This window comes from Carcharhinus amblyrhynchos, chromosome 9 (assembly GCF_965287045.1).
Source record: "Carcharhinus amblyrhynchos chromosome 9, sCarAmb.v2.hapA, whole genome shotgun sequence".
Classification (NCBI taxonomy): Eukaryota; Metazoa; Chordata; class Chondrichthyes; order Carcharhiniformes; family Carcharhinidae; genus Carcharhinus; species Carcharhinus amblyrhynchos.
In genome coordinates, this window is record NC_137332.1 from 89,840,446 (window position 1) to 89,865,081 (window position 24,636).

Genomic DNA, 24,636 nt, shown 5'->3' on the forward strand with positions numbered 1-24,636 from the left:
CTCACCACCCTCTGGGTAAAGAACCTACCCCTGACATCCGTCCTATAACTACCCCCCCTTAATTTAAAGCCATGCCCCCTCGTGCTAGCTTTCTCCATCCGAGGAAAAAGGCTATCACTGTCCACCCTATCTAAACCTCTAATCATCTTATATGTTTCAATAAGATCCCCTCTTAGCCGCCGTCTTTCCAGCGAAAACAACCCCAAATCCTTCAGTATCTCCTCATAGGACCTCCCCTCCATACCAGGCAACATCCTGGTAAACCTCCTCTGTACCCTCTCCAAAGCCTCCACATCCTTCCTGTAATGTGGGGACCAGAACTCAGTATAACTCAAACCTCCATGGTGTCTTAGTGAGCAGAGTAATCATCCTTCTCATTCCTTAGCCCGCGAGTTAGTCAATACATTGGAGATGTTAGTCAGGACAAGACATCAAACTCCATCTTATACTGTCTCCATTAAATTCTCTGATTCTGCTGACTGTCACTCTCACACTCCAGTTCCTCAACCCGAATCTGCACTTGCTCTGACTGAGACAGAAATTCCCCATCCCAATCTTTCAATAGGAGAGTTACCGTAAACCCTTCTCTCTCCCTCTCGCTCTCTCTGTGGGTGGGTTAACACAGACCCCTCTCTCTTCCTCAGCTAGCTGAGGTCTTTCTCTCTCTGCCTGTGCCCCACTCTTTCTCGCTCTGCCTGTGCCCCGCTCTCCCTCTCTCTTTCTCACTCTGGGAGGTTAGTAAGGAAGATTCAGTCGCTAGGTATACATGGGGAGGTTGTAAATTGGATTAGACACTGGCTCAATGGAAGAAGCCAGAGAATGGTTGTGGAGGATTGCTTCTCTGAGTGGAGGCCTGTGACTAGTGGAGTGCCGCATGGATTGGTGTTGGGTCCATCGCTGTTTGTCATCTATATCAATGATCTGGATGATAATGTGGTAAATTGGATCAGCAAATTTGGTGATACAAAGGTTGGAGGTGTAGTGGACAGTGAGGAAGGTTTTCAAAGCTTGCAGAGGGACTTGGACCAACTGGAAAAATGGGCTGAAAAATGGCAGATGGAATTTAACGCAGACAAGCGTGAGGTATTGCACTTTGGAAGGACAAACCAAAGTAGAACGTACAGGGTAAATGGTAGGACTCTGAAAGTGCAGTTGAACAGAGGGATCTGGGAATACAGGTACAGAATTCCCTAAAAGTGACGTCACAGGTGGATAGGGTCGTAAAGAGTGCTTTTGGTACATTGGCCTTTATAAATCGGAGTATCGAGTATAAAAGTTGGGAGTGTTATGGTAAGGTTATATAAGGCATTGGTGAGGCTGAATTTAGAGTATTGTGTACCGTTTTGGTCACCTAGTTACAGGAAGGATGTAAATAAGGTTGAAAGAGCACAGGGAAGGTTCACGAGGATGTTGCCAGGACTTGAGAAGCTGAGTTACAGAGAGAGATTGAATAGGTTAGGACTTTATTCCCTGGAGCGTAGAAGAATGAGGGGAGATTTGATAGACGTGTATAAGATTTTGATGGGTATAGATAGAGTGAATGCAAGCAGGCTTTTTCCACTGAGGCTGGGGGAGAAAAAACCAGAGGGCATGGGTTAAGGGTGAAAGGAGAAAAGTTTAAAGGGAATATTGAGGGGGGGGCTTCTTCACGCAGAGAGTGATGGGAGAGTGGAATGAGCTGCCGGATAAAGTGGTACATTTAAGAAAAACGTGGACGGGTTCATGGATGAGAGGGGTGTGGAGGGATATGGTTCAAGTGCAGGTCAGTGGGACGAGGCAAAAAATGGCTCGGCACAGACAAGAAGGGCCAAAAGGCCTGTTTCTGAGCTGTAATTTTCTATGGTTCTCGGCCTGTGCCCCGCTCTCTCGCGCTGTGCCTGTGCCCTGCTCTCTCTCTCGCGCTCGGCCTGTGCCCCGCTCTCTCGCGCGCTCGGCCTGTGCCCCGCTCTCTTGCGTTCGGCCTGTGCCCCGCTCTCTCTCGCGCTCAGCCTGTGCCCCGCTCTCTCGCGCGCTCGGCCTGTGCCCCGCTCTCTCGCGTTCGGCCTGTGCCCCGCTCTCTCTCGCGCTCGGCCTGTGCCCCGCACTCTCTCTCTCGCGCGCTCGGCCTGTGCCCCGCTCTCTCGCGCTCGGCCTGTGCCCCGCTCTCTCGCGTTCGGCCTGTGCCCCGCTCTCTCTCGCGCGCTCGGCCTGTGCCCCGCACTCTCTCTCTCGCACGCTCGGCCTGTGCCCCGCTCTCTCGCGCTCGGCCTGTGCCCCGCTCTCTCGCGCTCGGCCTGTGCCCCGCTCTCTCGCGCGCTCGGCCTGTGCCCCGCTCGCTCTCGCGCGCTCGGCCTGTGCCCCGCTCTCTCTCGCTCGGCCTGTGCCCCGCTCCCTCTCTCGCGCTGTGCCTGTGCCCCGCTCTCTCTCGTGCACTCGGCCTGTGCCCCGCTCTCTCTCTCGCGCTGTGCCTGTGCCCTGCTCTCTCTCGTGCACTCGGCCTGTGCCCCGCTCCCTCTCTCGCGCTGTGCCTGTGCCCCGCTCTCTCTCGTGCACTCGGCCTGTGCCCCGCTCTCTCTCTCGCGCTGTGCCTGTGCCGCGCTCTCTCTCGTGCACTCGGCCTGTGCCCTGCTCTCTCTCGCGTGCTCGGTCTGTGCCCTGCTCTCTCTCGCGTGCTCGGCCTGTGCCCCGCTCTCTCTCGCGCGCTCGGCCTGTGCCCCGCTCTCTTGCGCGCTCGGCCTGTGCCCCGCTCTCTCGCGCGCTTGTCCTGTGCCCCGCTCTCTCTCGCGTGCTCGGCCTGTGCCCTGCTCTCTCTCGCGCGCTCAGCCTGTGCCCCGCTCTCTCGCGCGCTCGGCTTGTGCCCCGATCACTCGCGCGCTCGGCCTGAGCCCCGATCACTCGCGCGCTCGGCCTGTGCCCCGATCACTCGCGCGCTCGGCCTGTGCCCCGCTCGCTCTCGCGCGCTCGGCCTGTGCCCCGCTCTCTCGCGCTCGGCCTGTGCCCCGCTCTCTCGCGCGCTCGGCCTGTGCCCCGCTCGCTCTCGCGCGCTCGGCCTGTGCCCCGCTCTCTCTCGCTCGGCCTGTGCCCCGCTCCCTCTCTCGCGCTGTGCCTGTGCCCCGCTCTCTCTCGTGCACTCGGCCTGTGCCCCGCTCCCTCTCTCGCGCTGTGCCTGTGCCCCGCTCTCTCTCGTGCACTCGGCCTGTGCCCCGCTCTCTCTCTCGCGCTGTGCCTGTGCCGCGCTCTCTCTCGTGCACTCGGCCTGTGCCCTGCTCTCTCTCGCGTGCTCGGCCTGTGCCCCGCTCTCTCTCGCGCGCTCGGCCTGTGCCCCGCTCTCTTGCGCGCTCGGCCTGTGCCCCGCTCTCTCGCGCGCTTGTCCTGTGCCCCGCTCTCTCTCGCGTGCTCGGCCTGTGCCCTGCTCTCTCTCGCGCGCTCAGCCTGTGCCCCGATCACTCGCGCGCTCGGCCTGTGCCCCGCTCTCTCTCGCGCGCTCGGCCTGTGCCCCGCTCTCTCGCGCGCTCAGCCTGTGCCCCGCTCTCTCGCGCGCTCGGCCTGTGCCCCGCTCTCTCGCGCGCTCGGCCTGTGCCCCGCTCTCTCGCGCGCTCGGCCTGTGCCCCGCTCTCTCGCGCGCTCGGCCTGTGCCCCGCTCCCTCCCGCGCGCTCGGCCTGTGCCCCGCTCTCTCGCGCGCTCGTCCTGTGCCCCGCTCCCTCCCGCGCGCTCGTCCTGTGCCCCGCTCCCTCCCGCGCGCTCGTCCTGTGCCCCGCTCTCTCTCACGCTCGGCATGTGCCCCGCTCCCTCTCGCGCGCTCGGCCTGTGCCCCGCTCCCTCTCGCGCGCTCGGCCTGTGCCCCGCTCCCTCTCGCGCGCTCGGCCTGTGCCCCGCTCCCTCTCGCGCGCTCGGCCTGTGCCCCGCTCTCGCTCGCTCTGCCTGTGCCCCGCTCTCTCTCTCTCTCTGCCTGTGCCCCGCTCTCACTCGCTCTGCCTGTGCCCCGCTCTCTCTCTCTGCCTGTGCCCCGCTCTCTCTCTCTCTCTGCCTGTGCCCCGCTGTCTCTCTCTCTCTGCCTGTGCCCCGCTCTCTCTCTCTCTGCCTGTGCCCCGCTCTCTCTCTCTCTGCCTGTGCCCCGCTGTCTCTCTCTCTCTGCCTGTGCCCCGCTGTCTCTCTCTCTCTGCCTGTGCCCCGCTCTCTCTCTCTCTGCCTGTGCCCCGCTCTCTCTCTCTCTGCCTGTGCCCCGCTCTCTCTCTCTCTGCCTGTGCCCCGCTCTCTCTCTCTCTGCCTGTGCCCCGCTCTCTCTCTCTCTGCCTGTGCCCCGCTCTCTCTCTCTCTGCCTGTGCCCCGCTCTCTCTCTCTCTCTGCCTGTGCCCCGCTCTCTCTCTCTCTGCCTGTGCCCCGCTCTCTCTCTCTCTCTGCCTGTGCCCCGCTCTCTCTCTCTCTGCCTGTGCCCCGCTCTCTCTCTCTCTGCCTGTGCCCCGCTCTCTCTCTGCCTGTGCCCCGCCCTCTCTCTCTGCCTGTGCCCCGCTGTCTCCCTGCCTGTGCCCCGCTGTCTCTCTCTCTCTGCCTGTGCCCCGCTGTCTCTCTCTCTGCCTGTGCCCCGCTGTTTCTCTCTCTGCCTGTGCCCCGCTCTCTCTCTCTCTCTGCCTGTGCCCCGCTCTCTCTCTGCCTGTGCCCTGCTCTCTCTCTCTGCCTATGCCCGCTCTCTCTGCCTGTGCCCCGCTCTCGCTCTGCCTGTGCCCCGCTCTCGCTCTGCCTGTGCCCCGCTCTCTCTCTCTCTGCCTGTGCCCCGCTCTCTCTCTCTCTGCCTGTGCCCCGCTCTCTCTCTCTCTGCCTGTGCCCCGCTCTCTCTCTCTCTGCCTGTGCCCCGCTCTCTCTCTCTGCCTGTGCCCCGCTGTCTCTCTCTCTCTGCCTGTGCCCTGCTGTCTCTCTCTGCCTGTGCCCGCTCTCTCTCTCTCTGCCTGTGCCCCACTCTCTCTCTCTGCCTGTGCCCCACTCTCTCTCTGCCTGTGCCCCGCTCTCTCTGCCTGTGCCCCGCTCTCTCTCTCTCTGCCTGTGCCCCGCTCTCTCGCTCTGCCTGTGCCCCGCTCTCTCTCTCTCTGCCTGTGCCCCGCTCTCTCTCTCTCTGCCTGTGCCCCACTCTCTCTCTCTCTGCCTGTGCCCCGCTGTCTCTCTCTCTCTGCCTGTGCCCCGCTGTCTCTCTCTCTGCCTGTGCCCCGCTCTTTTTCTCAGCCTGTGCCCCGCTCTCTCGCTCTGCCTGTGCCCCGCTCTCGCTCTGCCTGTGCCCTGCTCTCGCTCTGCCTGTTCCCCGCTCTCGCTCTGCCTGTGCCCCGCTCTCTCTCTCTCTCTGCCTGTGCCCCGCTCTCTCTCGCTCTGCCTGTGCCCCGCTCTCTCTCTCTCTGCCTGTGCCCCGCTCTCTCTCTCTCTGCCTGTGCCCCGCTCTCTCTCTCTCTGCCTGTGCCCCACTCTCTCTCTCTCTGCCTGTGCCCCGCTGTCTCTCTCTCTCTGCCTGTGCCCCGCTGTCTCTCTCTCTGCCTGTGCCCCGCTCTTTTTCTCAGCCTGTGCCCCGCTCTCTCGCTCTGCCTGTGCCCTGCTCTCGCTCTGCCTGTGCCCCGCTCTCTCTCGCTCTGCCTGTGCCCCGCTCTCTCTCGCTCTGCCTGTGCCCCGCTCTCTCTCGCTCTGCCTGTGCCCCGCTCTCTCTCTCTCTGCCTGTGGGTTGTGTGTGGGGGGTGGGGGTGGGTTTTGGTGTCCATGTCCTGATCTCTCTCTGTGTGGGGTTGTGGGAGGGTGTGTGGTGTGGGTTGTGTGTGTGTGGGGGGTGGGGCTGGGTTTGGTGTCCATGTCCTGATCTCTCTCTGTGTGGGGTTGTGGGAGGGTGTGTGGTGTGGGTTGTGTGTGTGGGGGGTGGGGGTGGGTTTGGTGTCCATGTCCTGATCTCTCTCTGTGTGGGGTTGTGGGAGGGTGTGTGGTGTGGGTTGTGTGTGTGGGGGGTGGGGGTGGGTTTGGTGTCCATGTCCTGATCTCTCTCTGTGTTTTTCAGGCTCTCACTTTCTCCGGTATTTCTCCACATCAATGACCCCGATTTCCGGAATGCCGGAGTTTGTGGCAGTCGGTTATGTGGATGAGGTGGAGTTTGTTCATTATGACAGTGATCTGAAGAAGATGGTTCCCCGGCAGCGCTGGATGGCGGAGAGTGAGGGACCCGATTACTGGGAGCGGGAGACACAGAAGCTGCAGGGCGCGGAACAGACGGGAAAAGTCAATATTCCCATCGCCATGGAGCGGACCAATCAGAGCGGCGGTAAGTGCCCATTCCCCCCCCCCCCGCACTGAGCCGGGGGGCGGGGCACGCGGGTTCCTGTTAAACCTGATTGGCTGGCGGGAGCGGGGGGGCGGGGATTCAGGCCGCTGTTTCCTATTGGCTGCCTGAGCTCGTTCGGCGGGCGGGGGTTTCCTGTTCCTGTCTGTGATTGGCTGTTTCTGTGATTGACAGGGATCCACGTCCTCCAGCGGATGTTTGGCTGTGAGCTGCGGGGGGACGGCGGCACCGGGGGATTTATCCAGTACGGCTGGGACGGGAAAGATCTGATCAGCTTCGATAAGGAGCGGAGCGTGTGGGTGACCCCGGTACAATGGGGGGTGGCCACCAAGGAGAAGTGGGATAAGGAGCAGGGAATGAATCAGGGGGTGAAGGATTACCTGGAGAGAATCTGCATCGAGTGGCTGAAAAAATACCTGCAGTATGGAGAGAGAGAGCTGGGAGCCGGTGAGTGAGAGCGGGGCCGGGGGGGGCGGAGAGGGGGGCGGGGGAGAGGGGGGGCGAGGCGGGGGGGGGAGGTGAGGGGGGGCGGGGGAGAGGGGGGGCGGGGCCGGGGGGGCGGGTCAGTCCCGGGAGGGGGTGGGTTTATTCAGTCTGTGCGGGGTTTCTCTGCTCCTGTGTTAATCTCTGTCTCTCTCTCTGTCTCTCAGTTGCTCCCACCGTCTCCTTTACCCGGCTGGGGGACAGTAACAGACTCTCCTGTGTGGCCACGGGCTTTTACCCTCAGTCCATCGAGATGAAACTGCACCGAGGTCAGGCAGCTGCCGATGTGCCTTATTCCAGTGGGGTCCGCCCCAACCACGATGGCACTTACCAGATGGTGAAACAGACCGACTTTGAACCCAGCGACTCGGCCAAGTTCTCCTGTGAGGTGGATCATGCCGGGCTGAGCCAGAAATTGGTGGTGTTTTATGGTAAGACCATCTCCCCATGTGTGAGGATCCAGTCCCTCTCCCCATGGGTGAGGATCCAGTCCCTCTCCCCATGGGTGAGGATCCAGTCCCTCTCCCCATGGGTGAGGATCCAGTCCCTCTCCCCATGGGTGAGGATCCAGTCCCTCTCCCTCACTATGGGAGAGAGGGTCAGTGCTGAGCTGTGTGAAGGGGTTCAGTGTATCCCAGTGGGACTCATATCCAGGACCACTGACTTCCCAGTATTTTCATATATTATAATGTGATTGGTCTTTGTGCTGTATGATGTTCCTGACCCCTGTTATGTGACTCTCTCTGATTCTTTCTCCTCAGAGCCAAAAACTGACTCCACGCTCCCAGTTATCATTGGTGTTATCATTGCTGTCCTGGTGCTTGTCGCTCTGGCTGTTGTGGCTTTCGTCCTGTACAAGAAGAAAGGTAGGAAATGGGCACCTGGTGGGGAGGGTTATAATCTTTGAACTTCAGGAACTAAAGGAATGGCAAAACTTGACAAAGTTAAATAGTTAGATTTGGAGAGATACAGTGATATTAACTCATTAGAATGGATGGAGAAGTAATGGATTTGCCCAGATAAGCATCGTTCTACAAATACAAAGCGTCCGTTGTATGAATTGGAAATTTAAGTTCGTCTCGGTGGGTATGATCTGGTGGGCATGGCAGCTCGATGATCAGGAATTAAAGATACTCTGAAATAAGAGCAGGAAAATGATAGAGGGTGGTGAAACCTTAATGATTACGGATAAATTCAGAACGGATATAATGAGAGCGCGGCAGAGAGTGGAGTCACTCTGAATAGAGTGGAAAAGGATTTAAGACGTGACTGGGAGTTGTGCATTGACACTAGTTCAACTGTTGCAATTAGACAGGTAGCAAAGACAGTGGGTGTGAGGTTTATTTTTTTTCATAGAGATTAGGAAGAGCAGGTGTGCAATTATTAGACAGACTGTAAATTTTTCAAATGTTTGTGGCATAGTTTTCTAATAAAAATCCTAGAACCAAGCATATCAGGTTTAATAATGAGACAAAAAATTAACAATCTAATAGCACTTGAACATTTGATACAATAGTGATCATAATATATTTGGGTTTGTAAAGTGCTGGAAGTGAGAAACAGCAAAGATTCGAGTTTTGGGTAAGGCTGACTTCAATGGAATGCAACAGAGATCGTCCACAGCAATCATAAGAACATAAGAAATAGGAGCAGGAGTAGGCCATCTAGCCCCTCGAGCCTACCCCGCCATTCAATAACATCATCACTGATCTGATGGTGGTTCAGTTCCACTTGCCTGCCTGCTCCCCAAAACCCTTAATTCCCTTATTGGTCAAAAATCTATCTACCTGTCACTTAAACACACTTAACGAGCTAGCCTCCACCACTTCAATGGGCAGAGAATTCCAGAGATTCACTACCCTCTGAGAGACGAAGTTCCTCCTCAATTTTGTTCTAAATTGACTCCCCCTTATTTTGAGGCTGTGCTTCTAGTTCTTGTTTCCTTTCTAAGTGGAAATAATCTCTCTGCTTCTAGCCCTTTCATTACCTTTATATGTCTCTATAAGATCTCCCCTCAGCCTACTAAACTCCAACGAGTACAGGCCCAGTCTAAATCTCTCCTCATAAGCTAACCCCCTCTTCTCCGGAATCAACCTAGTGAACCTTCTCTGCGCTCCCTCCAAAGCCAATATATCCTTTAGCAAATAAGGGGACCAAAATTGCACACGGTACTCTAGTTGCGGCCTCACCTTGTACAATTGCAGCAAGAGCTCCCTGCTTTTATACTCCATCCCTCTCGCCATAAAGGCCACCATTCCATTTGCGATTACTACCTGAAGTCCATGCTGGCTCTCTGATCAGCTGATAAGATTTATGATGGGATTTTCTGACCACGTTCGCCCCAAGGCTGGAAATTCCTGCTCGAGGTCAACAGACGTTTGCACGGTCCACTGAATTTTCTGTCCTGTCCACTACTATTCCTATGGTGGGTGGCACAGGAAAATTTAACCTATATTGTTCGCTAATCATAGATTCTCATCCTTTCCACTCAATACATTTTAGGCTAAGGGGTCTATAATTCCCTGCTTTTCCCCCTCTCTCTCTTCTTTTAATGGCACACTAATCTGAGAAATCTGGTAATGGATAAAAAGACACAACTTCAGGAGAAGGTGCTGAGAAAGGAATTTCTTAACATAAGAACATAAGAAGTAGGAGCAGGAGTAGCCCTTCGAGCCTGCCCTGCCAATCAATAAGATCATGGCTGATCTGAAGTGGCTCAGTTCCACTTTCCCGCTTTCTCCCCATAATCCTTAATTTCCTTGCCTACCAAAAGCCTGTCTACCTGTGACTTAAATATATTTAGTGAGGTAGCCTCCACCACATCAAGGGGCAGAGAATTCCAGAGATTCACCACCCTTTGAAGAAGTTCCTCCTCAACTCGGTTCTAAACTGCACCCCCTCCCCCCCACCCACTTATCTTGAGGCTGTGCCCTCTTGTCCTGCTGTCCTTTCTGAGCAGGAAGAATCTCTCTACCTCTACCCTATCCATCCCCTTCATTATCTTTTACGTCTCTATGAGATCCCCCCTCGTCCTTCTAAACTCCCAACGAGTACAAACCCAGTCTATTTAGTCTCTCTTCATAGTCCAACCCCCTCATCTCCGGTATCAGCCTAGTGAACCTCCTCTGCACTCCCTCCAAGGCCAAAGTAACCTTGCGCAAGTGCGACGACCAAAACTGCACACAGTACTCCAGCTGCAGCCTCACCAGTGCCCCGTACAGTTGCAGCAAGACCTCCCTACTATTATATTCTATCCCCCTCGCTATAAAGGCCAGCATACCATTCGCCTTCTTGATCACCTGCTGCACCTGCAGACTGGGTTTTTGCGACTCATGCACAAGGACCCACAGGTCCCTCTGCACTGTAGCATGCTGCAGCTTTTCACCCTTTAAATAGTAATCCCTCCTACTATTATTTCTGCCAAAGTGGATAACCTCACACTTGCTAACATTGTACTCCATCTGCCAGGTCGTCGCCCACTCGCTCAGTCTATCCAGATCCCTCTGCAGACTTTCCACACCCTCCGCACAATTTGCTTTTCCACTCATCTTTGTGTCATCAGCAAATTTCGTCACCCTACACTCAGCCCCCTCCTCCAGATCATCTATGTAAATGGTAAATAGCTGAGGCCCCAGCACCGATCCCTGTGGCATTCCACTAGTTACCAACCACCAACCAGAATAGCACCCATTGATACCAACTCTCTGCTTCCTATTAGATAGCCAATCCTCTATCCACGCTAACACCTTACCCTCAACTCCATGCCCCCTAACCTTCTGAAGCAACCTTTTGTGCGGCACCTTATCAAACGCCTTCTGAAAATCGAGAAACACCACATCCACCGGTTCCCCTCTCTACCGCACTAGTCACATCCTCATAGAATTCCAATAAATTTGTCAAACACGACTTCCCCTTAACGAATCCGTGCTGCGTCTGCTCTATCAAACAATTCTTCTCAAGGTGCCTCGCTATTTCTTCTTTGATGACGGATTCCAGCATTTTTCCAACAACAGACGTTAAATTAACCGGCCTATAATTCCCTGCCTTTTGCCTGCTACCTTTTTTAAACAGCGGTGTAACATTAGCCATTTTCCAATCTTCCCCGGAATCCAGCAAAGTTTGGTAAACAATCACTAAGGCATCTACTATCACCTCTGCCATTTCCTTCAGAACCCTGGGATGCATTCCATCCGGTCCTGGGGACTTGTCCACCATCAGTCCCACCAGTCGATCAAGCACTACCTCTCTTGTGACAGTAATCGCATTCAGGCCCTCAACTCCTACCATCTTTCTATCTTTAATATCCGGCAAACTATTCGTGTCCTCCTCCGTGAAGACCGAGGCAAAAAACTTATTTAAGGCCTCAGCCATTTCCTCATCTCCCACCACTAAATCCCCCCCTCTCATCCTCTAAGGGTCCAACATTCACACTAGCCAGCCTCCTCCTCTTTATATATTTGTGAAAACTCTTATTGTCCTTTTTTACATTTAGTGCTAGTTTAACTTCATAGTCTATCCTTCTTTCTTTCTCAACTTTTTAGTCATTCTTGGTTTTTTAAATCTCTCCCAATCTTCTACTCGCCCACTACTTTTAGCCAGTCTAAACGCATCAGCTTTTAATTTAATACTCTCCTTTATTTCCCTCGATAACCACGGCTGATTATCCCTTCTCCTACCATCCTTCTTTACCATTGGAATATATTTCTGCTAAGCACCAAAAAAATCTTAAAGATTCTCCACTGTTCCTCAGCAGTCCTACCGACCAATCTGCGCCCCCAATCTACATTTGCCAATTCTTCTCTCATCTTATCGTACTCCCCTCTGTTCAAACAGAGGACACAGGTCCGGGACCCTACTTTCTCATCCTCCATCTGCATCAAAACCTCAACCATACAATGATCGCTTGTTCTTCATAGAAACATCATAGAACCAACCTTCAGTGGCAATGAATTCCACACAGTCAGTGGGGGGTGGTGGCAAGTATAGATTGAGCATTAGAAACATAAAAGATAAGAGCAGGAGGCGGCCATTTGGCCCTTCAAGCCTGTTCTGCCATTCGTTGCAATTGTGGCTGATCATCCCACTCAATAGCCTAATCCTGTTTTTTTTCCCCATAACCTTTGATCCCATTCACCCAAGTGCTATATCCAGCTGCCTCTTGATTACATTCAGTGTTTTGGCACAACTACTTCCTATGGTAATGGGTTCCACAGGGGTGACCACTTTTTGGGTGAAGAAATGTCTTCTCACCTCTGTCCTAAATGGTCTACCTTGAATCCTCAGTCTGTAACCCCTGGTTTTGGACTCCCCCACCATCGGGAATATCCTTCCTGCATCTACCCTGTCTAGTCCTATTAGAATTTTATAAGTCTTTGAGATCTCCCCCTAATTTGTCTGAACTCCAGTGAAAACAATCCTAACCTAGACACCTCTCCTCATACATCAGTCCCGCCATCCGCAGAATCAGCCTGGTAAATCTTTGCTGCGCTCTCTTGAGAGCAAGAACATCCTTTGTCAGAAAAGGAATCAAAATTGCACACAGTACTCTAGTGTGGCCTCACCATTGCCCTGTATAATTGCAATAACACATCCCTGCTCCTGTACTCAACCTATTGCAATTAAAGCTAATATGCTATTTGCCTTCTTTACGGCCTGCTGCACCTGCATGCTTATCTTCAGTGACTGGTGCAGAAGGACACCGAGGTCTCATTGCACACTCCCCTCTCCCAGTTTACAGCAATTCAGGTAGTAATCTGCCTGCTTGTTTTTGCTTCCAAAGTGAATAACCAATTTAGACTCCTAAAAACCAAAAGCTCCACTTGCCAAAAATGGTCGTCATGAACAATTCAACAGGCAACATAAAAGAAAAAGTTACAAAAAATTGCACAGACCTTGGTAAATGGGAAACATACAAAAAAAGCAGATTTTTTTGCTTCAGGGGTTGTGGCAAGGCCAGCATTTATTGCCCATCCCTAATTACTCTTGCAGTGAGTGGTTTGCTAGGCCATTTCAAGGGCAGTTGCTAAGAATCACGTAGGCCTGACCAGGTAAGGATGGCAGATTTCCTTCCCTAAAGGACATTATGAACCAGATGGATTTTTACAATAACTGATAGCTGCCGTGGTGGGATTTGAACCAGTGTCTCCACAGCATTCACCTGGACTCTGGATTACTACTTCAGTGATGTTAGCACTGTGCCAACCTTCCCAGAAAGTTACAAAAATAGATATGAAAAGAAAGTTGTGTGTGATATTAAAACCAACACATGAAATAGCTCGGGAAAGATGGAAACACTGGGCCTTTTGAAGACTGATGTATATTGTCAATGGGAATACAAAATGGGGGACATGTCAGTATTTACTGTAGAGGAAGAGAGCAATGTGTTAATCAATTAATATTGTCTGTGCCAGGAACTCGACACAATTCTCATTAATATTAATAAAGTTGGATGGTGTCTAAACCCCAAGACCAGATAAGAGCAACATTCAAATAGCAATCTGCAAAGTTTTCTCAATTGGGTCACCGTTCTTTTATATTGGAAAATTATACCCTTCTCTCTGCACTATTGAGAAAGGTGAGAGGGGGAAAGCAGGGAATTATAGACCCATTATCCTATCATGAGTGTCAGGAAATGATGAGAATCTAACATTAGATAGGGTGACGGAGCACTGTAAATCTTTTCGGCTGGTCAGAGGCGCAGCATGGATTTGCAAAGGGAGCTCATGTCAAATGACCCTGTGTGAAGTGTTTGAAGAGGTGATTAATGTAAGTGAACATGTGAATTTTATTCATATGAGAAAACGTTTGATCAAGTCCCTTGAGAGGATATTACATAAAGCTTAAAGTCATGAAATTAGAGGTCAATTAATGACCTTGTTGCCCCAGAACCTGGTGAAAGACACTCAAACTCGCAAATTATTGCACAAAAAGTCTCCTTTACTGTGCCAACCCAAGTTACCACAAAATTACACATGGCATCAATCTTTATTACGCACAAAATAACTAAATTCTGTCCTACTCCATTATAAGTATTCAAAAATTATCAAAACTTCACAAAATTCAAACGCACTGCTTGGACTTAAGAAATACAACACACAGTTTTGAGAGAAGTTTTATCCAAGTGTGTATCTGAACATTTTGCGCTTCACCAGCTAGTTTCTTTCATGGCCTCCATTTCCTTCTGATTGTCCTTGCCTGTTGTATAATATTAATATATATTTGGTGAGCCTTAGCTTTTTTATCACCCTTTGTAGGAGAAATCTAATATTGGTTCTGTATTTTCAGAAGATTTCTGTTGGATTTATTTGATTTTTCTTTTCCCCAGTAACGCTATGAGAGGTTTCTACCAGCTCAATCTTGCCTATTCTAGCTGAGATTTGGGACTTTAAGCAGAGGGTGGACATTTGAATAGGGCTTCCTACTCTCGTTGGGTCTTTTGCCTCACCTGTTTCCAGACCTTAATCCAAATACTATTTGGATTAAGCACTATTTATTTTCTTTCAGAATATGATGCTAGTCTTTAACATGTTTTGTTTGTTCATTTAATCCTTTTTGTCACAGCTATCATTATAAACTTAAATCCCCAATAGTCACAGCTCAAAATTTTGTTTCCTATTAGCATACACTTGCTTACTTCCTTTTAAAAGCTCAGCTAACCCAATATAGGTAAATGATAGCTCCAATGATTTTTTTTTGTCTGCTTGACAAATTGTAGAGGAAACGTCTCCAGTTCATGAACAGTGAACAAATGGTGTATTTTATTCCCCTTCTAACATTTTTAACTTCCATTCCATAACCCCAGATAACTCCTCACTGAACCTAATTCAATATACAACAACGTACATTGAACAAGCAACTGTGCAGAGATGGATCTGTAGAAATGTTTGCATCTTGCCAATTAGTTTACAATATTTCTGAGTAAGCTAAAGGGGCTTAGTTCCTTCCTTTTTCCCATTCTGTAACACTGCACTGCCCATTTCCCTCTTGCCCTTTGGGTGCATAGGGCTTCCTGGGGTTCTTTGTGGTGTAAGTGAGGGTTTGAGCTGCTGCTTCTTGCCCCGAACACTCTGTTTTGATGGAGTTCATGGGCATGGGTGTGAATGAGGTTGACTGTTCCAGCACATGCTCATCACACGGAGGATTATCCCAGGGTCGTCCCTGTCCTGTCCCCATACTACGGGCTCATCCTTCATGCCTCTCCAATCTGTCTAACAAACTTCTGAGCTGACAGTAGAGACTTCAATTTGTCGCTGTCTCCATCTAGCCCTCGATCCTCGAGTGCATATCGTACCCCTTTGTGCTGAGAGTTGCAACTTTAACTTGCGTGTCTTCCTCTAACATTTTGGTCAGTTAATTTCTGTGTTTGACTTGTGCAAGACATTCACAGCAACCTGTAAGTCATTATACCTCTGCTGTATCTCCACAATTATCCTATTAGACAGTGAGAGCGAGAAGCAGCTATCTGCTTTCTCAAACTGCTTCTGCAACTGACTGATACGTAACTCATGACTCTCATTCCATTGCTCAGCTTCTAAGGCTTTAAGACACCTTGTCGGTTTCCTGTTCTGCGACACTCCATTGCTGCTTCAGTTTGCTGATCTCTTTCTCACAGCTCCTTAGTACAACTTGCTATTGCTGTGGCTTTACTTGAAGGTGTGTTCCCCTGATCCCCCTCCAAGCTTTATATAAAATATCCAAACTCATGACTTTGCCTTAGAGATACTATCCGTGGCGAGGCAAACTGATCAGATTCCCCCCTGCTGGGTTTTGTCCCGATGTCTGAGTTCTGTGCTCAGGGTCTTGCTGCTTCTACAGGTTATGGCTGCCGATATCGCTTTGTCTCTTCTTCTTGTAGAGATCCTGCTGGCACTGATGATGCTTCCAATCACATTCTCTCAGGACGGGCATTAATAAATCACTGTCTTTTTGGACACAAGCACTGAAATGTTATGCCTCTGTCATGGGTGGTAATTCTGTCAGGAACACAACATTGTCAGTTCAAAGCATAGCAACTGCCATTGTCCAATCAGTTCCTATGCTTGATCCTGTTCTTGGTTGCTTCAACAAGCCTTAGCCTGTTTCAGGCTAACTGTCAGGCTTTGCTGGTGTCTTTATGAATACCCATCAGGCTGCAACCTTGTTTGGAAATTGGCAGGAGACAGGTAACCTACACATCTTGAGACAAGTTAGCATGGCCAATCCACTTAACCTGCACATTTTTCGACTGTGGGAGACAACTGGAGGAAATCCACATAGACATGGGGAGAATGTGCAAACCCTACAGTCACCCAAGGCTTGAAATGAACCCAGCTCCCTGGCACTATGAAGCAGCAGTGCTTGCCACTGTGCTGCCCACAGGGATCTGGGCCTCAACTGTTCACTAACTTAGATAATTGTTGCTGTAACAAAGATGAGTGTCATTGGAGACATTGTAAATGGAAGTATACAATTAAACACTGGCACAAGGATTTCAGCGTAGACAGTGGAGGTTTGAAAAAATTTGGGAGTCAGGGACAAAGATTATTAAAATACCCTAAACATAGAAAATAATCTCAAAGGTGAATTGAATAAGAACATATTAATAAGAACAGATTATTAAAATACCCTAAACATAGAAAATAATCTCAAAGGTGAATTGAATAAGAACATAAAAGCTTGGAGCAGGAGTAGGCAATTCAGTCCCTCAAGCCTGCTACACCATTCAATATGATCATGGCTGATCTTGTCTCAGCCTCAACTCCACTTTTCTACGAGTTCTCCATAGTCCTTCAACCCATTACTGATTTAAAAAAAAAATCTGTCTCCTCAAATGTCCCAGCACCCACTGCACTCCAATTCACTGAAAGAAGTGGTTTCTTCTCATCTGTTTTAAATTTCTTCTTTATTCTGAAACTATGACCTCCTGTTCTGGATTGCCCCATAAGAGGTTCATCTACGTCAAACCATCAATCCCTTTTCGCACCTCGTGTAGCACTTCCTCTCATTCTTCTAAACTCTAGAATATAGGTCTAAACTGCTCATTATCTCTTCATAAGACAAACCCCTCATCTCTGGAATTAATCCAATGAAATTCCTTTGAAATGTCTCCAAGGTAACTACATCCCTCCAAGTAAGTGGACTAAATACGCAATATTCTAAATACAGTCTCATTAATGCTTTGTACAGTAGCAGCATCACTTCACTACTTTGCTTTCTTTAGCAATAATGCCAAGACTCCATTGCCTTATTACCTGCATGTTAGTTTTCTGCAATTCGTGCACAAGGACACTCAGGTCTCTCTGCACCGAAGCACTCAAGTTTCTCATTTTAGACCAGAATTTTCCTTTGTATTTTGCCTGCCAAAATGGATAACCTTCCACGTAATCACATTAAACTACACGTGTCAAATTTACTGCATGTACTTAACCTATCCGTATCCATTTGTAAATTTCTTATTTCGTTATCGCAACTTACTATCCCACCTATTTTAGTATCGTCTGCAAATTTATCCCCATATTATACTCATACTATCCTCATATTTAAGTCATTAATGTAGATTAAAAATCGTTGACCCCTGAGCACCGAACCCTATGGCACCCCAGTAGTTAACATCATGCCAACCGCAAATGACTAATTTACCCTGACTGTCCGCATTCCATTGGTTAGCCAACCCTCTATCCAAGGTAATAAATTACCCCTAATGCCATGTGACCAAACCTTGTGAATTAACCTTTTGTGTGGTATCTTATCAAATGCCTCCTGGAAGTCCAGATACACACAGCCTACCAGATACCCATTATCCATCTCGCTGGTTACAGCTTCAGAAAAAAATCATTAGTCAAACATATTGCTGCTTTTCTATCTGGAGGGAAGAATTGGGGGGGTGGGAGCGGGGAGAAGAAGAGATAAGTTTGGTAGTGGGAAGACACTTCAGCTTCAAGAAGCTCTGGTTTGACCACACCTGAAATACTGGGAGCAGCTTTGGTCTTAATACTATAGGAAAAAGATATTTGTCTTCAGAGGAGTGCAGATTGACTGAAAGGGTGAGGAGAGATTTTTTGAAAAGTTAGGAATATATTCTCTGCAATCTCGAAGTTGAGAAATGATCTAATGGAAATTTAAGATAATGGGTATACAGGAAGAAACTGCTTTCACTGGCTGGGTGTTATATTGTAGATTAGCTATGATCTCACTGAATGTCAAAACTATATGATCGAAATAGTCTCCTCCCATTATAATGTACTTATCTTTCTATGTGTGTGATCCTGGCTGGGAGAGAGAAAATGATTGTGTCTCCTCTCTGAATGTCGTTCTCTGCTTACTGAGAATTCCTTGTTTTACAGCAGGGCAGAAGACTGGCTACAATCCAGCAAAGAGTAAGTATGCCTCAAATCACTGCATCTTCATCTAAGAGCAGGAAATATTACTCACACTCAGTGTACAGTCACTGGTTTATTGCTGTCTTCATTGGTATGTGATGTCCCCCTTTTTGTGTGTGCGACCTCCATCCTCTTGTGTTTCTATGTGTCAGCCTCTGGCCCCCTCTATACTTGTGACCCTTTTTGTATCTGTGGCTCACTGTTGGTAAACAGTTTTGTAATGCTTGTTTTTCTGTTGACAGCTTCTGACAAAGGAGAATCTTCTTCAAATTCTTCTGCCACTGCCTAAAGGTAAGAACATTACTGATCAATAGTGAGCAGATTGTGCACTGGCTTTGAAGCTGTTGTTTCCTGTACACTCGGGGTGGAATCTGATTGTGTCTGTCTTTCTCTCGCTCTCTCTCTCTCATGTATTAAAGACGGGGAAGATTTTCCAGCCCCTTGTAGCACGTTTTTCGGCAATGGAGGTGGCTCACGGTTGGCCACCACTTGGGATTTTCTGATCCCTCTGGTGTCTACACCATTGGCTACCTCTGGAAAATCTCACCATGGGTTGAACAATTTGACACAGCTTAGGAATTGACCGCCTGGAGTAGCTGACTTGAGGCATGGATATCTTGGGTAGTTGTGAGGGAGGGGTTGAAACCCCTCATCACATCTGACCCGGGATGTGCCTGCTGTCAGCTGCTCCATGGGGATTTGTATTGCCCCTCCTCCATAGTCATACAATACCAAAAAATCCCTTCAGCCCATCAAATCTGCACCAATAATAGCCATTGGTAAATTCACATTTAATCCTATTTTGACCCATATCCTTGAATATTATAATATTTCAAGTGCTTATCTGTATATTTTTTAAAGGTTGTAATATTTATGATCTCCTATCTTCCCAGACAGTGCATTCCAGATTCTCACAACTGAGTGAAAAAGCTTTTTCTCAAATCCCATCCCCCCCCGCACCCCCGAATCTCCTGCTTGCACTAAAACCATGACCCCTCAAACCAAAGGGAACAGCTACTCCTTGCCCTATCCATACCCCTCATAATCTTATCCATTTCAATCATGTCTCACCTCCACCTTCTGTGTTTTAGAGAAAACAATCCAAGCCTATCTAGTCTCTTAAAGCTCAGATGCTCCATTCCAGGCAGCATCCTGGCGAATCTCCTCCATACCCCTCAATCAAATCCTTCCTATAGTGAGGTGACCAGAACTCTACACACTACCCCAACTGTGGCCTGACCAATGTTGTGCTTCAATCTTCTCAATCAGTCTCTCAGTGGGAACCTGTCAATGGCTTTGCTGAAATCCATATAAACTATATCAACTGAACTTTCTCACTCAAGGCATGACCCCTCTCTGACAAAACTATCCTGACTATCCCTAATTAACCTATGCTTTTCCAAGTGAATTTTAATCGTCTCATTCAGAATTTTCTTCAATAGTTTCCCTACCACTGATTACTACTGCCCTTGAAAAGACATTAGCTATTCCCCTGTCCTCTGGCATTTTTCCTGCCTCATCTCCCATAGTACTTGGGATGCAATTCATCTGGGCCTGGGAATTTGTCCATTTTTAAGACTCCCAAAGCCCACCATTTCCAATGTCAAACTATGCAAGTTTCTCACATTCCTTTTTTTCCTGAGTGAAGATGATAAAATATTCATGTAACGCCCTTCCAGTGTCCTGCAGCTTCACACACACATTGTCCCCATGGCCCCTAATCGGCCCTACTCCTTCCCTAGTTAACCTCTTCCCTTTAATGCCTTTAGAATTCCCCTAACCTTTCCTTGCAAGTCCTTTTCCATGCCCCTTTTTTTTTGCTCCTCTAACTGCTTTATTAAGTTCCTTCTTGAACTTCCTGTATTCCTCTAGGACTATAGCTGAATCGTTCCCTATGGATTTGCTAAAAGCCATTCGCTTCTTGCTCATCCATTCCTGAATTTTCCTAGATATCCAGGCTTCCCTGAACCTATTGCTCTTACACTTCCCCCTATATGGAACATGTTAGTACTCTTCCCAGCTCCTTACTGAATGCCCCCACCCCCCATACTGCTCTGCCATATTCTTATCCACAAGGTGCTATCCACTGTCAACTTTGGCCAAATCCTGCTTTATTTTAGTAAAATCTGCTTTTCCCCAATCCAAAGTTGACTTTTGCAGGCCAATTTTCTCCTTGTCCATAACAAACTTGAACTGTATTGTGTTGTGGTCACTACTGCTGAGATGCTGCCCCATTTTCACATTGAATACTTTCAGCTTCATTTCCCCAGAACGAGATCCAACGCTATATCCATCCTTTGGGCCTTCTGCTTACTGATGCAAGAAATTCTCTAGCTTTAAACCCTTTACAGTATGACTATATTTATGTTGGGGAAGTTAAAATTTTGCAAGGTAATTTACCTGAATATTATTCTTAAACACGTCAGTGAACTGTCTTCATATCTACTGTCTCTCCCCCTGACTCTTTGGGACCTCAAAGAACAAAGAAAATTACAGCACAGGAACAGGCCCTTTGGCCCTCCAAGCCTGCACCGACCATGCTGCCCAACTTAACTAAAACCCCCTACCCTTCTGAAGACACATCCCTCTATTCCCATCCTACTCATGTATTTGTCAAGACACCCTTTAAGTCACTACCATATCTGTATGTATTACCTCCTCCGGCAATGAGTTCCAGGCACCCACTACTCGGGGGTGGGGGGAGATCTGCCTCGTACATCTCCTTTAAACCTTGTCGCTCACACCTTAAACCTGTGTCCCTTAGTAATTGACTCTTCCACCCTGGGGGAAAAAGCTTCTGACTATCCACTCTGTCCATGCCTCTCACAATCTTGTAGATTTCTGTCAGGTCACCCCTCAACCTCTGTCGCTTCACTGAGAACAAACCAAATTTCTCCAACCTCTCCTCATAGCGAATGATCTCCATATCAGGCAACATCCTGGTAAATCTTTTCTGTACCCTCTCCGAAGCCTCTGCATCCTTCTGATTGGGGACCAGAATTGAACACTATATTCCAAGTGCAGCTTAACTAAGGTTCTATAAAGCTGCAACATGACTTGTCAGTTTTTAAATGTAATGTCCCGGCTGATGAAGGTAAACATGCCATATGCCGCCTTGACTACCTATCCTCCTGGATTGCCACTTTCAGTGACCTCTGTACCTGTACACCTTTGACTATCAAGACTCTAAAGGCTCTGCCACTTACTGTATATTTACTACCTGTATTTGCCTGTTCAAAATGCATTACCTCACATTTGTCCAAATTAAACTCCATCTGCCATCTCTCTGTACAAGTCTCCAACTGATCTATATCTGCTGTATCCTCTGGTCCTCATCGCTATCTGCAAATCACCAACCTTTGTGTCATCTGCAAAGTTGCTGATCAATCCAGTTACATTTTCCTCCAAATCATATATGTATAACAGCAAAGGTCCCAGCACTGATCCCTGAGGAACGCCTCTTGTCACAGCCCTCCATTCAGAAACACACCTTTCCACAGCCTGTGTCTTTGACCAGTGGTAGTCATGTGGAGATGCTGGTGTTGAACTGGCATAAAAACAGAAAGAAGTCTCAACACCAGCTTAAAGCCCAACAGGTTTATTTGTAGCAAATGGCACAAGCTTTTGGAACAGGCTAATCCTTCGTCAGGTGGGTGGGAGTTCAGTGGAACAGCCTGTTCCAAAAGCTTGTGCCATTTGCTACAAATAAACCTGTTGGACTTTAAGCTGAGACGTCTTTCTGTTCTTTGAGCCAGTTTTGTGTCCACCTTGCCAGCTCACCTCTGATCCCATGCGACTTCACCAATAGTGCACTCCCACTAATGTGGCTGCCCTTTTTTATATTCCTAATTCTAACTCCACAGTCTCTTTGAAGACCTTTCCAAAATATCATCACTCCTTATTGCAGTAATTATTAATTAGTAGTGCTACAACACCTCCCTTTTACACTCTCTTCTGTCTCGCCTAAAGATCCCAAACCCTGGAATGTTTTTGAGTTGCCAGTCCTACCCTTCCCACAACCATGTTTCTGTGGCAACAATGTCACACTTCCATGTGTCAATTCACACCTGCAACCTGTCAGTCTTACTCCGAGCGTTGAAGTAAACACCATCCAACCTTACCTTACTCTCTTGATACTCAACACAGCTAAATTCTCTCTGTGCTGCAGTAGACAGACACATTGACTTGCTTCTCTTTTATTCATGTCCTGTGTTCCCTCCCCCTGCCAGACTAGTTTAAACTCCTCCCAACAGCAATAGCAAATCTACCCACGAATATTGGCCCCGGTGTGGATCAGGGGCAAACTGTCCCATTTGTACATGTCCCACCGCCCCCAGAAACAGTCCCAGTCATCCAGCAAACTAAAATCCCCCTTCCTGCACCACCTCCTTGAGCCATGTATTCATCTGTCCTGTTTTCCTTTCTCGCCAGAACAAGAATCCTGTGTTACTGGTTTTTGGGGGGTGATGGATCTGGTGGAGTTGTGGGGGTGGGGTGGGGTGGGGGGGGGGGGGTGGAGTCTGATGGGTTTGTTGTGGATATTTGTGTGGATTTGCCTCACTCTGTTAACCATCTTTTATTTCTCTTCCTTAGTGACATTTCACGGAGTTCAATCGACCAATGAATGGAGCTGATGAGAAAAATGGGGAGAATGTGTTTTCATCACTGACTCCATTTCTGAAACTGATTATAACGGCGATTTGAAGGGGGGGGGGATCTGTACATAATGAAATGTGTGTGCTTTGAATAGGGAGTACCTGATGAATTAAGCTTCAACTAGCACTGTTTGCTGCGCAAATACTGGGAAATTGGGTGGAATTTTCCATTCTGGAGATACGGTCTCCTGATGGGACCAAAGATAGGAATGACTTTGCTGAAGAGTTGAACACGCATGATGATGCGCTGTTCAACGTTTTCATTTTGCACTGGCGAGGAGGATGACACGGTGGGACAGGCAGCAAGTGGTCTGACTCTCTTACTTCATAGGCTCCAACAAGTTATTCAGTCCTTCACTCTGCTCCTTCACTACTGTTTCCCCCACCACCACCACACAAGTACCCATACACACTCGGGTACACATGTGTTATCCCCGATATGTTCCTCCTCTTTACCTGGTCTTGACACTGTGTAACAGGCAGCTGATAACTCTGACAGTGCAATACCTACTTGCCTCAAAGTCCAGGAAGAAGTCAAACTCACCAAGCACGCTCTGCTTGTGTACAGTCTTGCTGGTCGGATGCTTAATTGGAGAGGGAATAAAGTTCCAGAGTGTTGGCCCTTTAATCATTCATGAGATGCAAATGGCATTCCTGACATAGCTCCGCAGCCTTTAATCCACCATGAAAATAGGGTACACAAGATTCCAAACTAACTTCCTGCCTCTGGGAATCTGATTTTTGGTTTTCCGTCAAATCTTTGCTGTTCCGCCTGCTACGATTTCTGCTGCTGCTGAGAATGGAAAATTCTGTCCACTGATTCATACATTGATTTCATTCTGGGGCTTGTTTGCAATACTGCATTTTAACAGTTAATCTCATTCATTATTTGTGAGGGGAAGGGAGAGATTCAATGGAGCAATGATCCAGATCTCCGTATCTCAGCTCCCGGCTCTCAGATGCACAATCAGGGTGTGGGAGTCCAACTGGTTTTCACTGATTTAAGTCCATGGGGCCTCACCTATCTGCATGGTGCAGGGCTTTGATTCTGCAGACCTTCAGTAGGTGGTGGTGTGGGGTGGTGAAGGGACCTGCTCCATGAGACTGTCCCAGGGAAAAGCAAAGTGTTGTTGGGAGGTCATGGAACATAAATCAGAATTTTTTTTGCTTGTGAATAATTGGGGGGGTGGGGGGGGTAGTTTGGAAAGGGGTGCTTGGTTATGCTTTGCAAAAGGTGGTTTAATTTGTATTTGCTGTTATATATTTACTGAAGTTCTAATAAATTAGATTTGGACTCCAATCTGTCTGTAATGCATCTCATAAATAATAAGGAACATTCAAATCTTGTAACAATCAAATTCCCAAGTATCTCAGTGTTTAATATTAAAAGTGCGATTTATTTCAAACTTGTTAGAATGGCAAGACATGAATATCCCAGAAATAGCTGTAAATCAAGAAATAGAAGGGAGGGAGGAAGTTGAGAAAATTAGTCATCAGGATGGGCTTTTGAGAAAATTGGTGGAATTATGGACTGACAAAACCCCAGGCCATTATGGATTTCATCGTACGGTCTTGAAAGAAGTGCTTTATAAGATGGTTGATGCATTGGTTTAAATCTTCCAAAATTCCCCAGATTCGGAGGTTTCTATTAGATTAGAAAATAACAAATACAGCTCCCTTTATTCAAAAGGGGGGAGAGAGAAAGCGGGAAACTAGAGGCTAGTTAGTCTAACATCTGTCATGGAGAAAACGTTAGTCATTATGGAAAAAGTTGTAACCAGACACTTAAATTCAAGCAGAGTCAACATGGTTTTGTGAAAGGGAAATTCTGTTTTAAACACTTCATTGAAGTTCCATGTA

General features: G+C 48.7%; 1 protein-coding gene across 1 annotated transcript in view; it reads left to right on the forward strand.

Annotated features, from left to right (window-relative positions):
- LOC145347991 (class I histocompatibility antigen, F10 alpha chain-like) overlaps positions 1-24,076 on the forward strand; it is a 30,015-nt gene extending 5,939 nt beyond the window's left edge. Inside the window, exons 2-8 of the mRNA XM_080196065.1 lie at positions 6,003-6,263; positions 6,456-6,728; positions 6,932-7,195; positions 7,526-7,630; positions 18,086-18,118; positions 18,364-18,412; positions 22,715-24,076. Of these exons, the coding sequence (XP_080052191.1) occupies positions 6,003-6,263; positions 6,456-6,728; positions 6,932-7,195; positions 7,526-7,630; positions 18,086-18,118; positions 18,364-18,410 (983 nt within the window). The 3' untranslated portion in view covers positions 18,411-18,412; positions 22,715-24,076. The remainder of the gene's footprint in view (positions 1-6,002; positions 6,264-6,455; positions 6,729-6,931; positions 7,196-7,525; positions 7,631-18,085; positions 18,119-18,363; positions 18,413-22,714) is intronic.
- Positions 24,077-24,636: the final 560 nt, after the last annotated feature.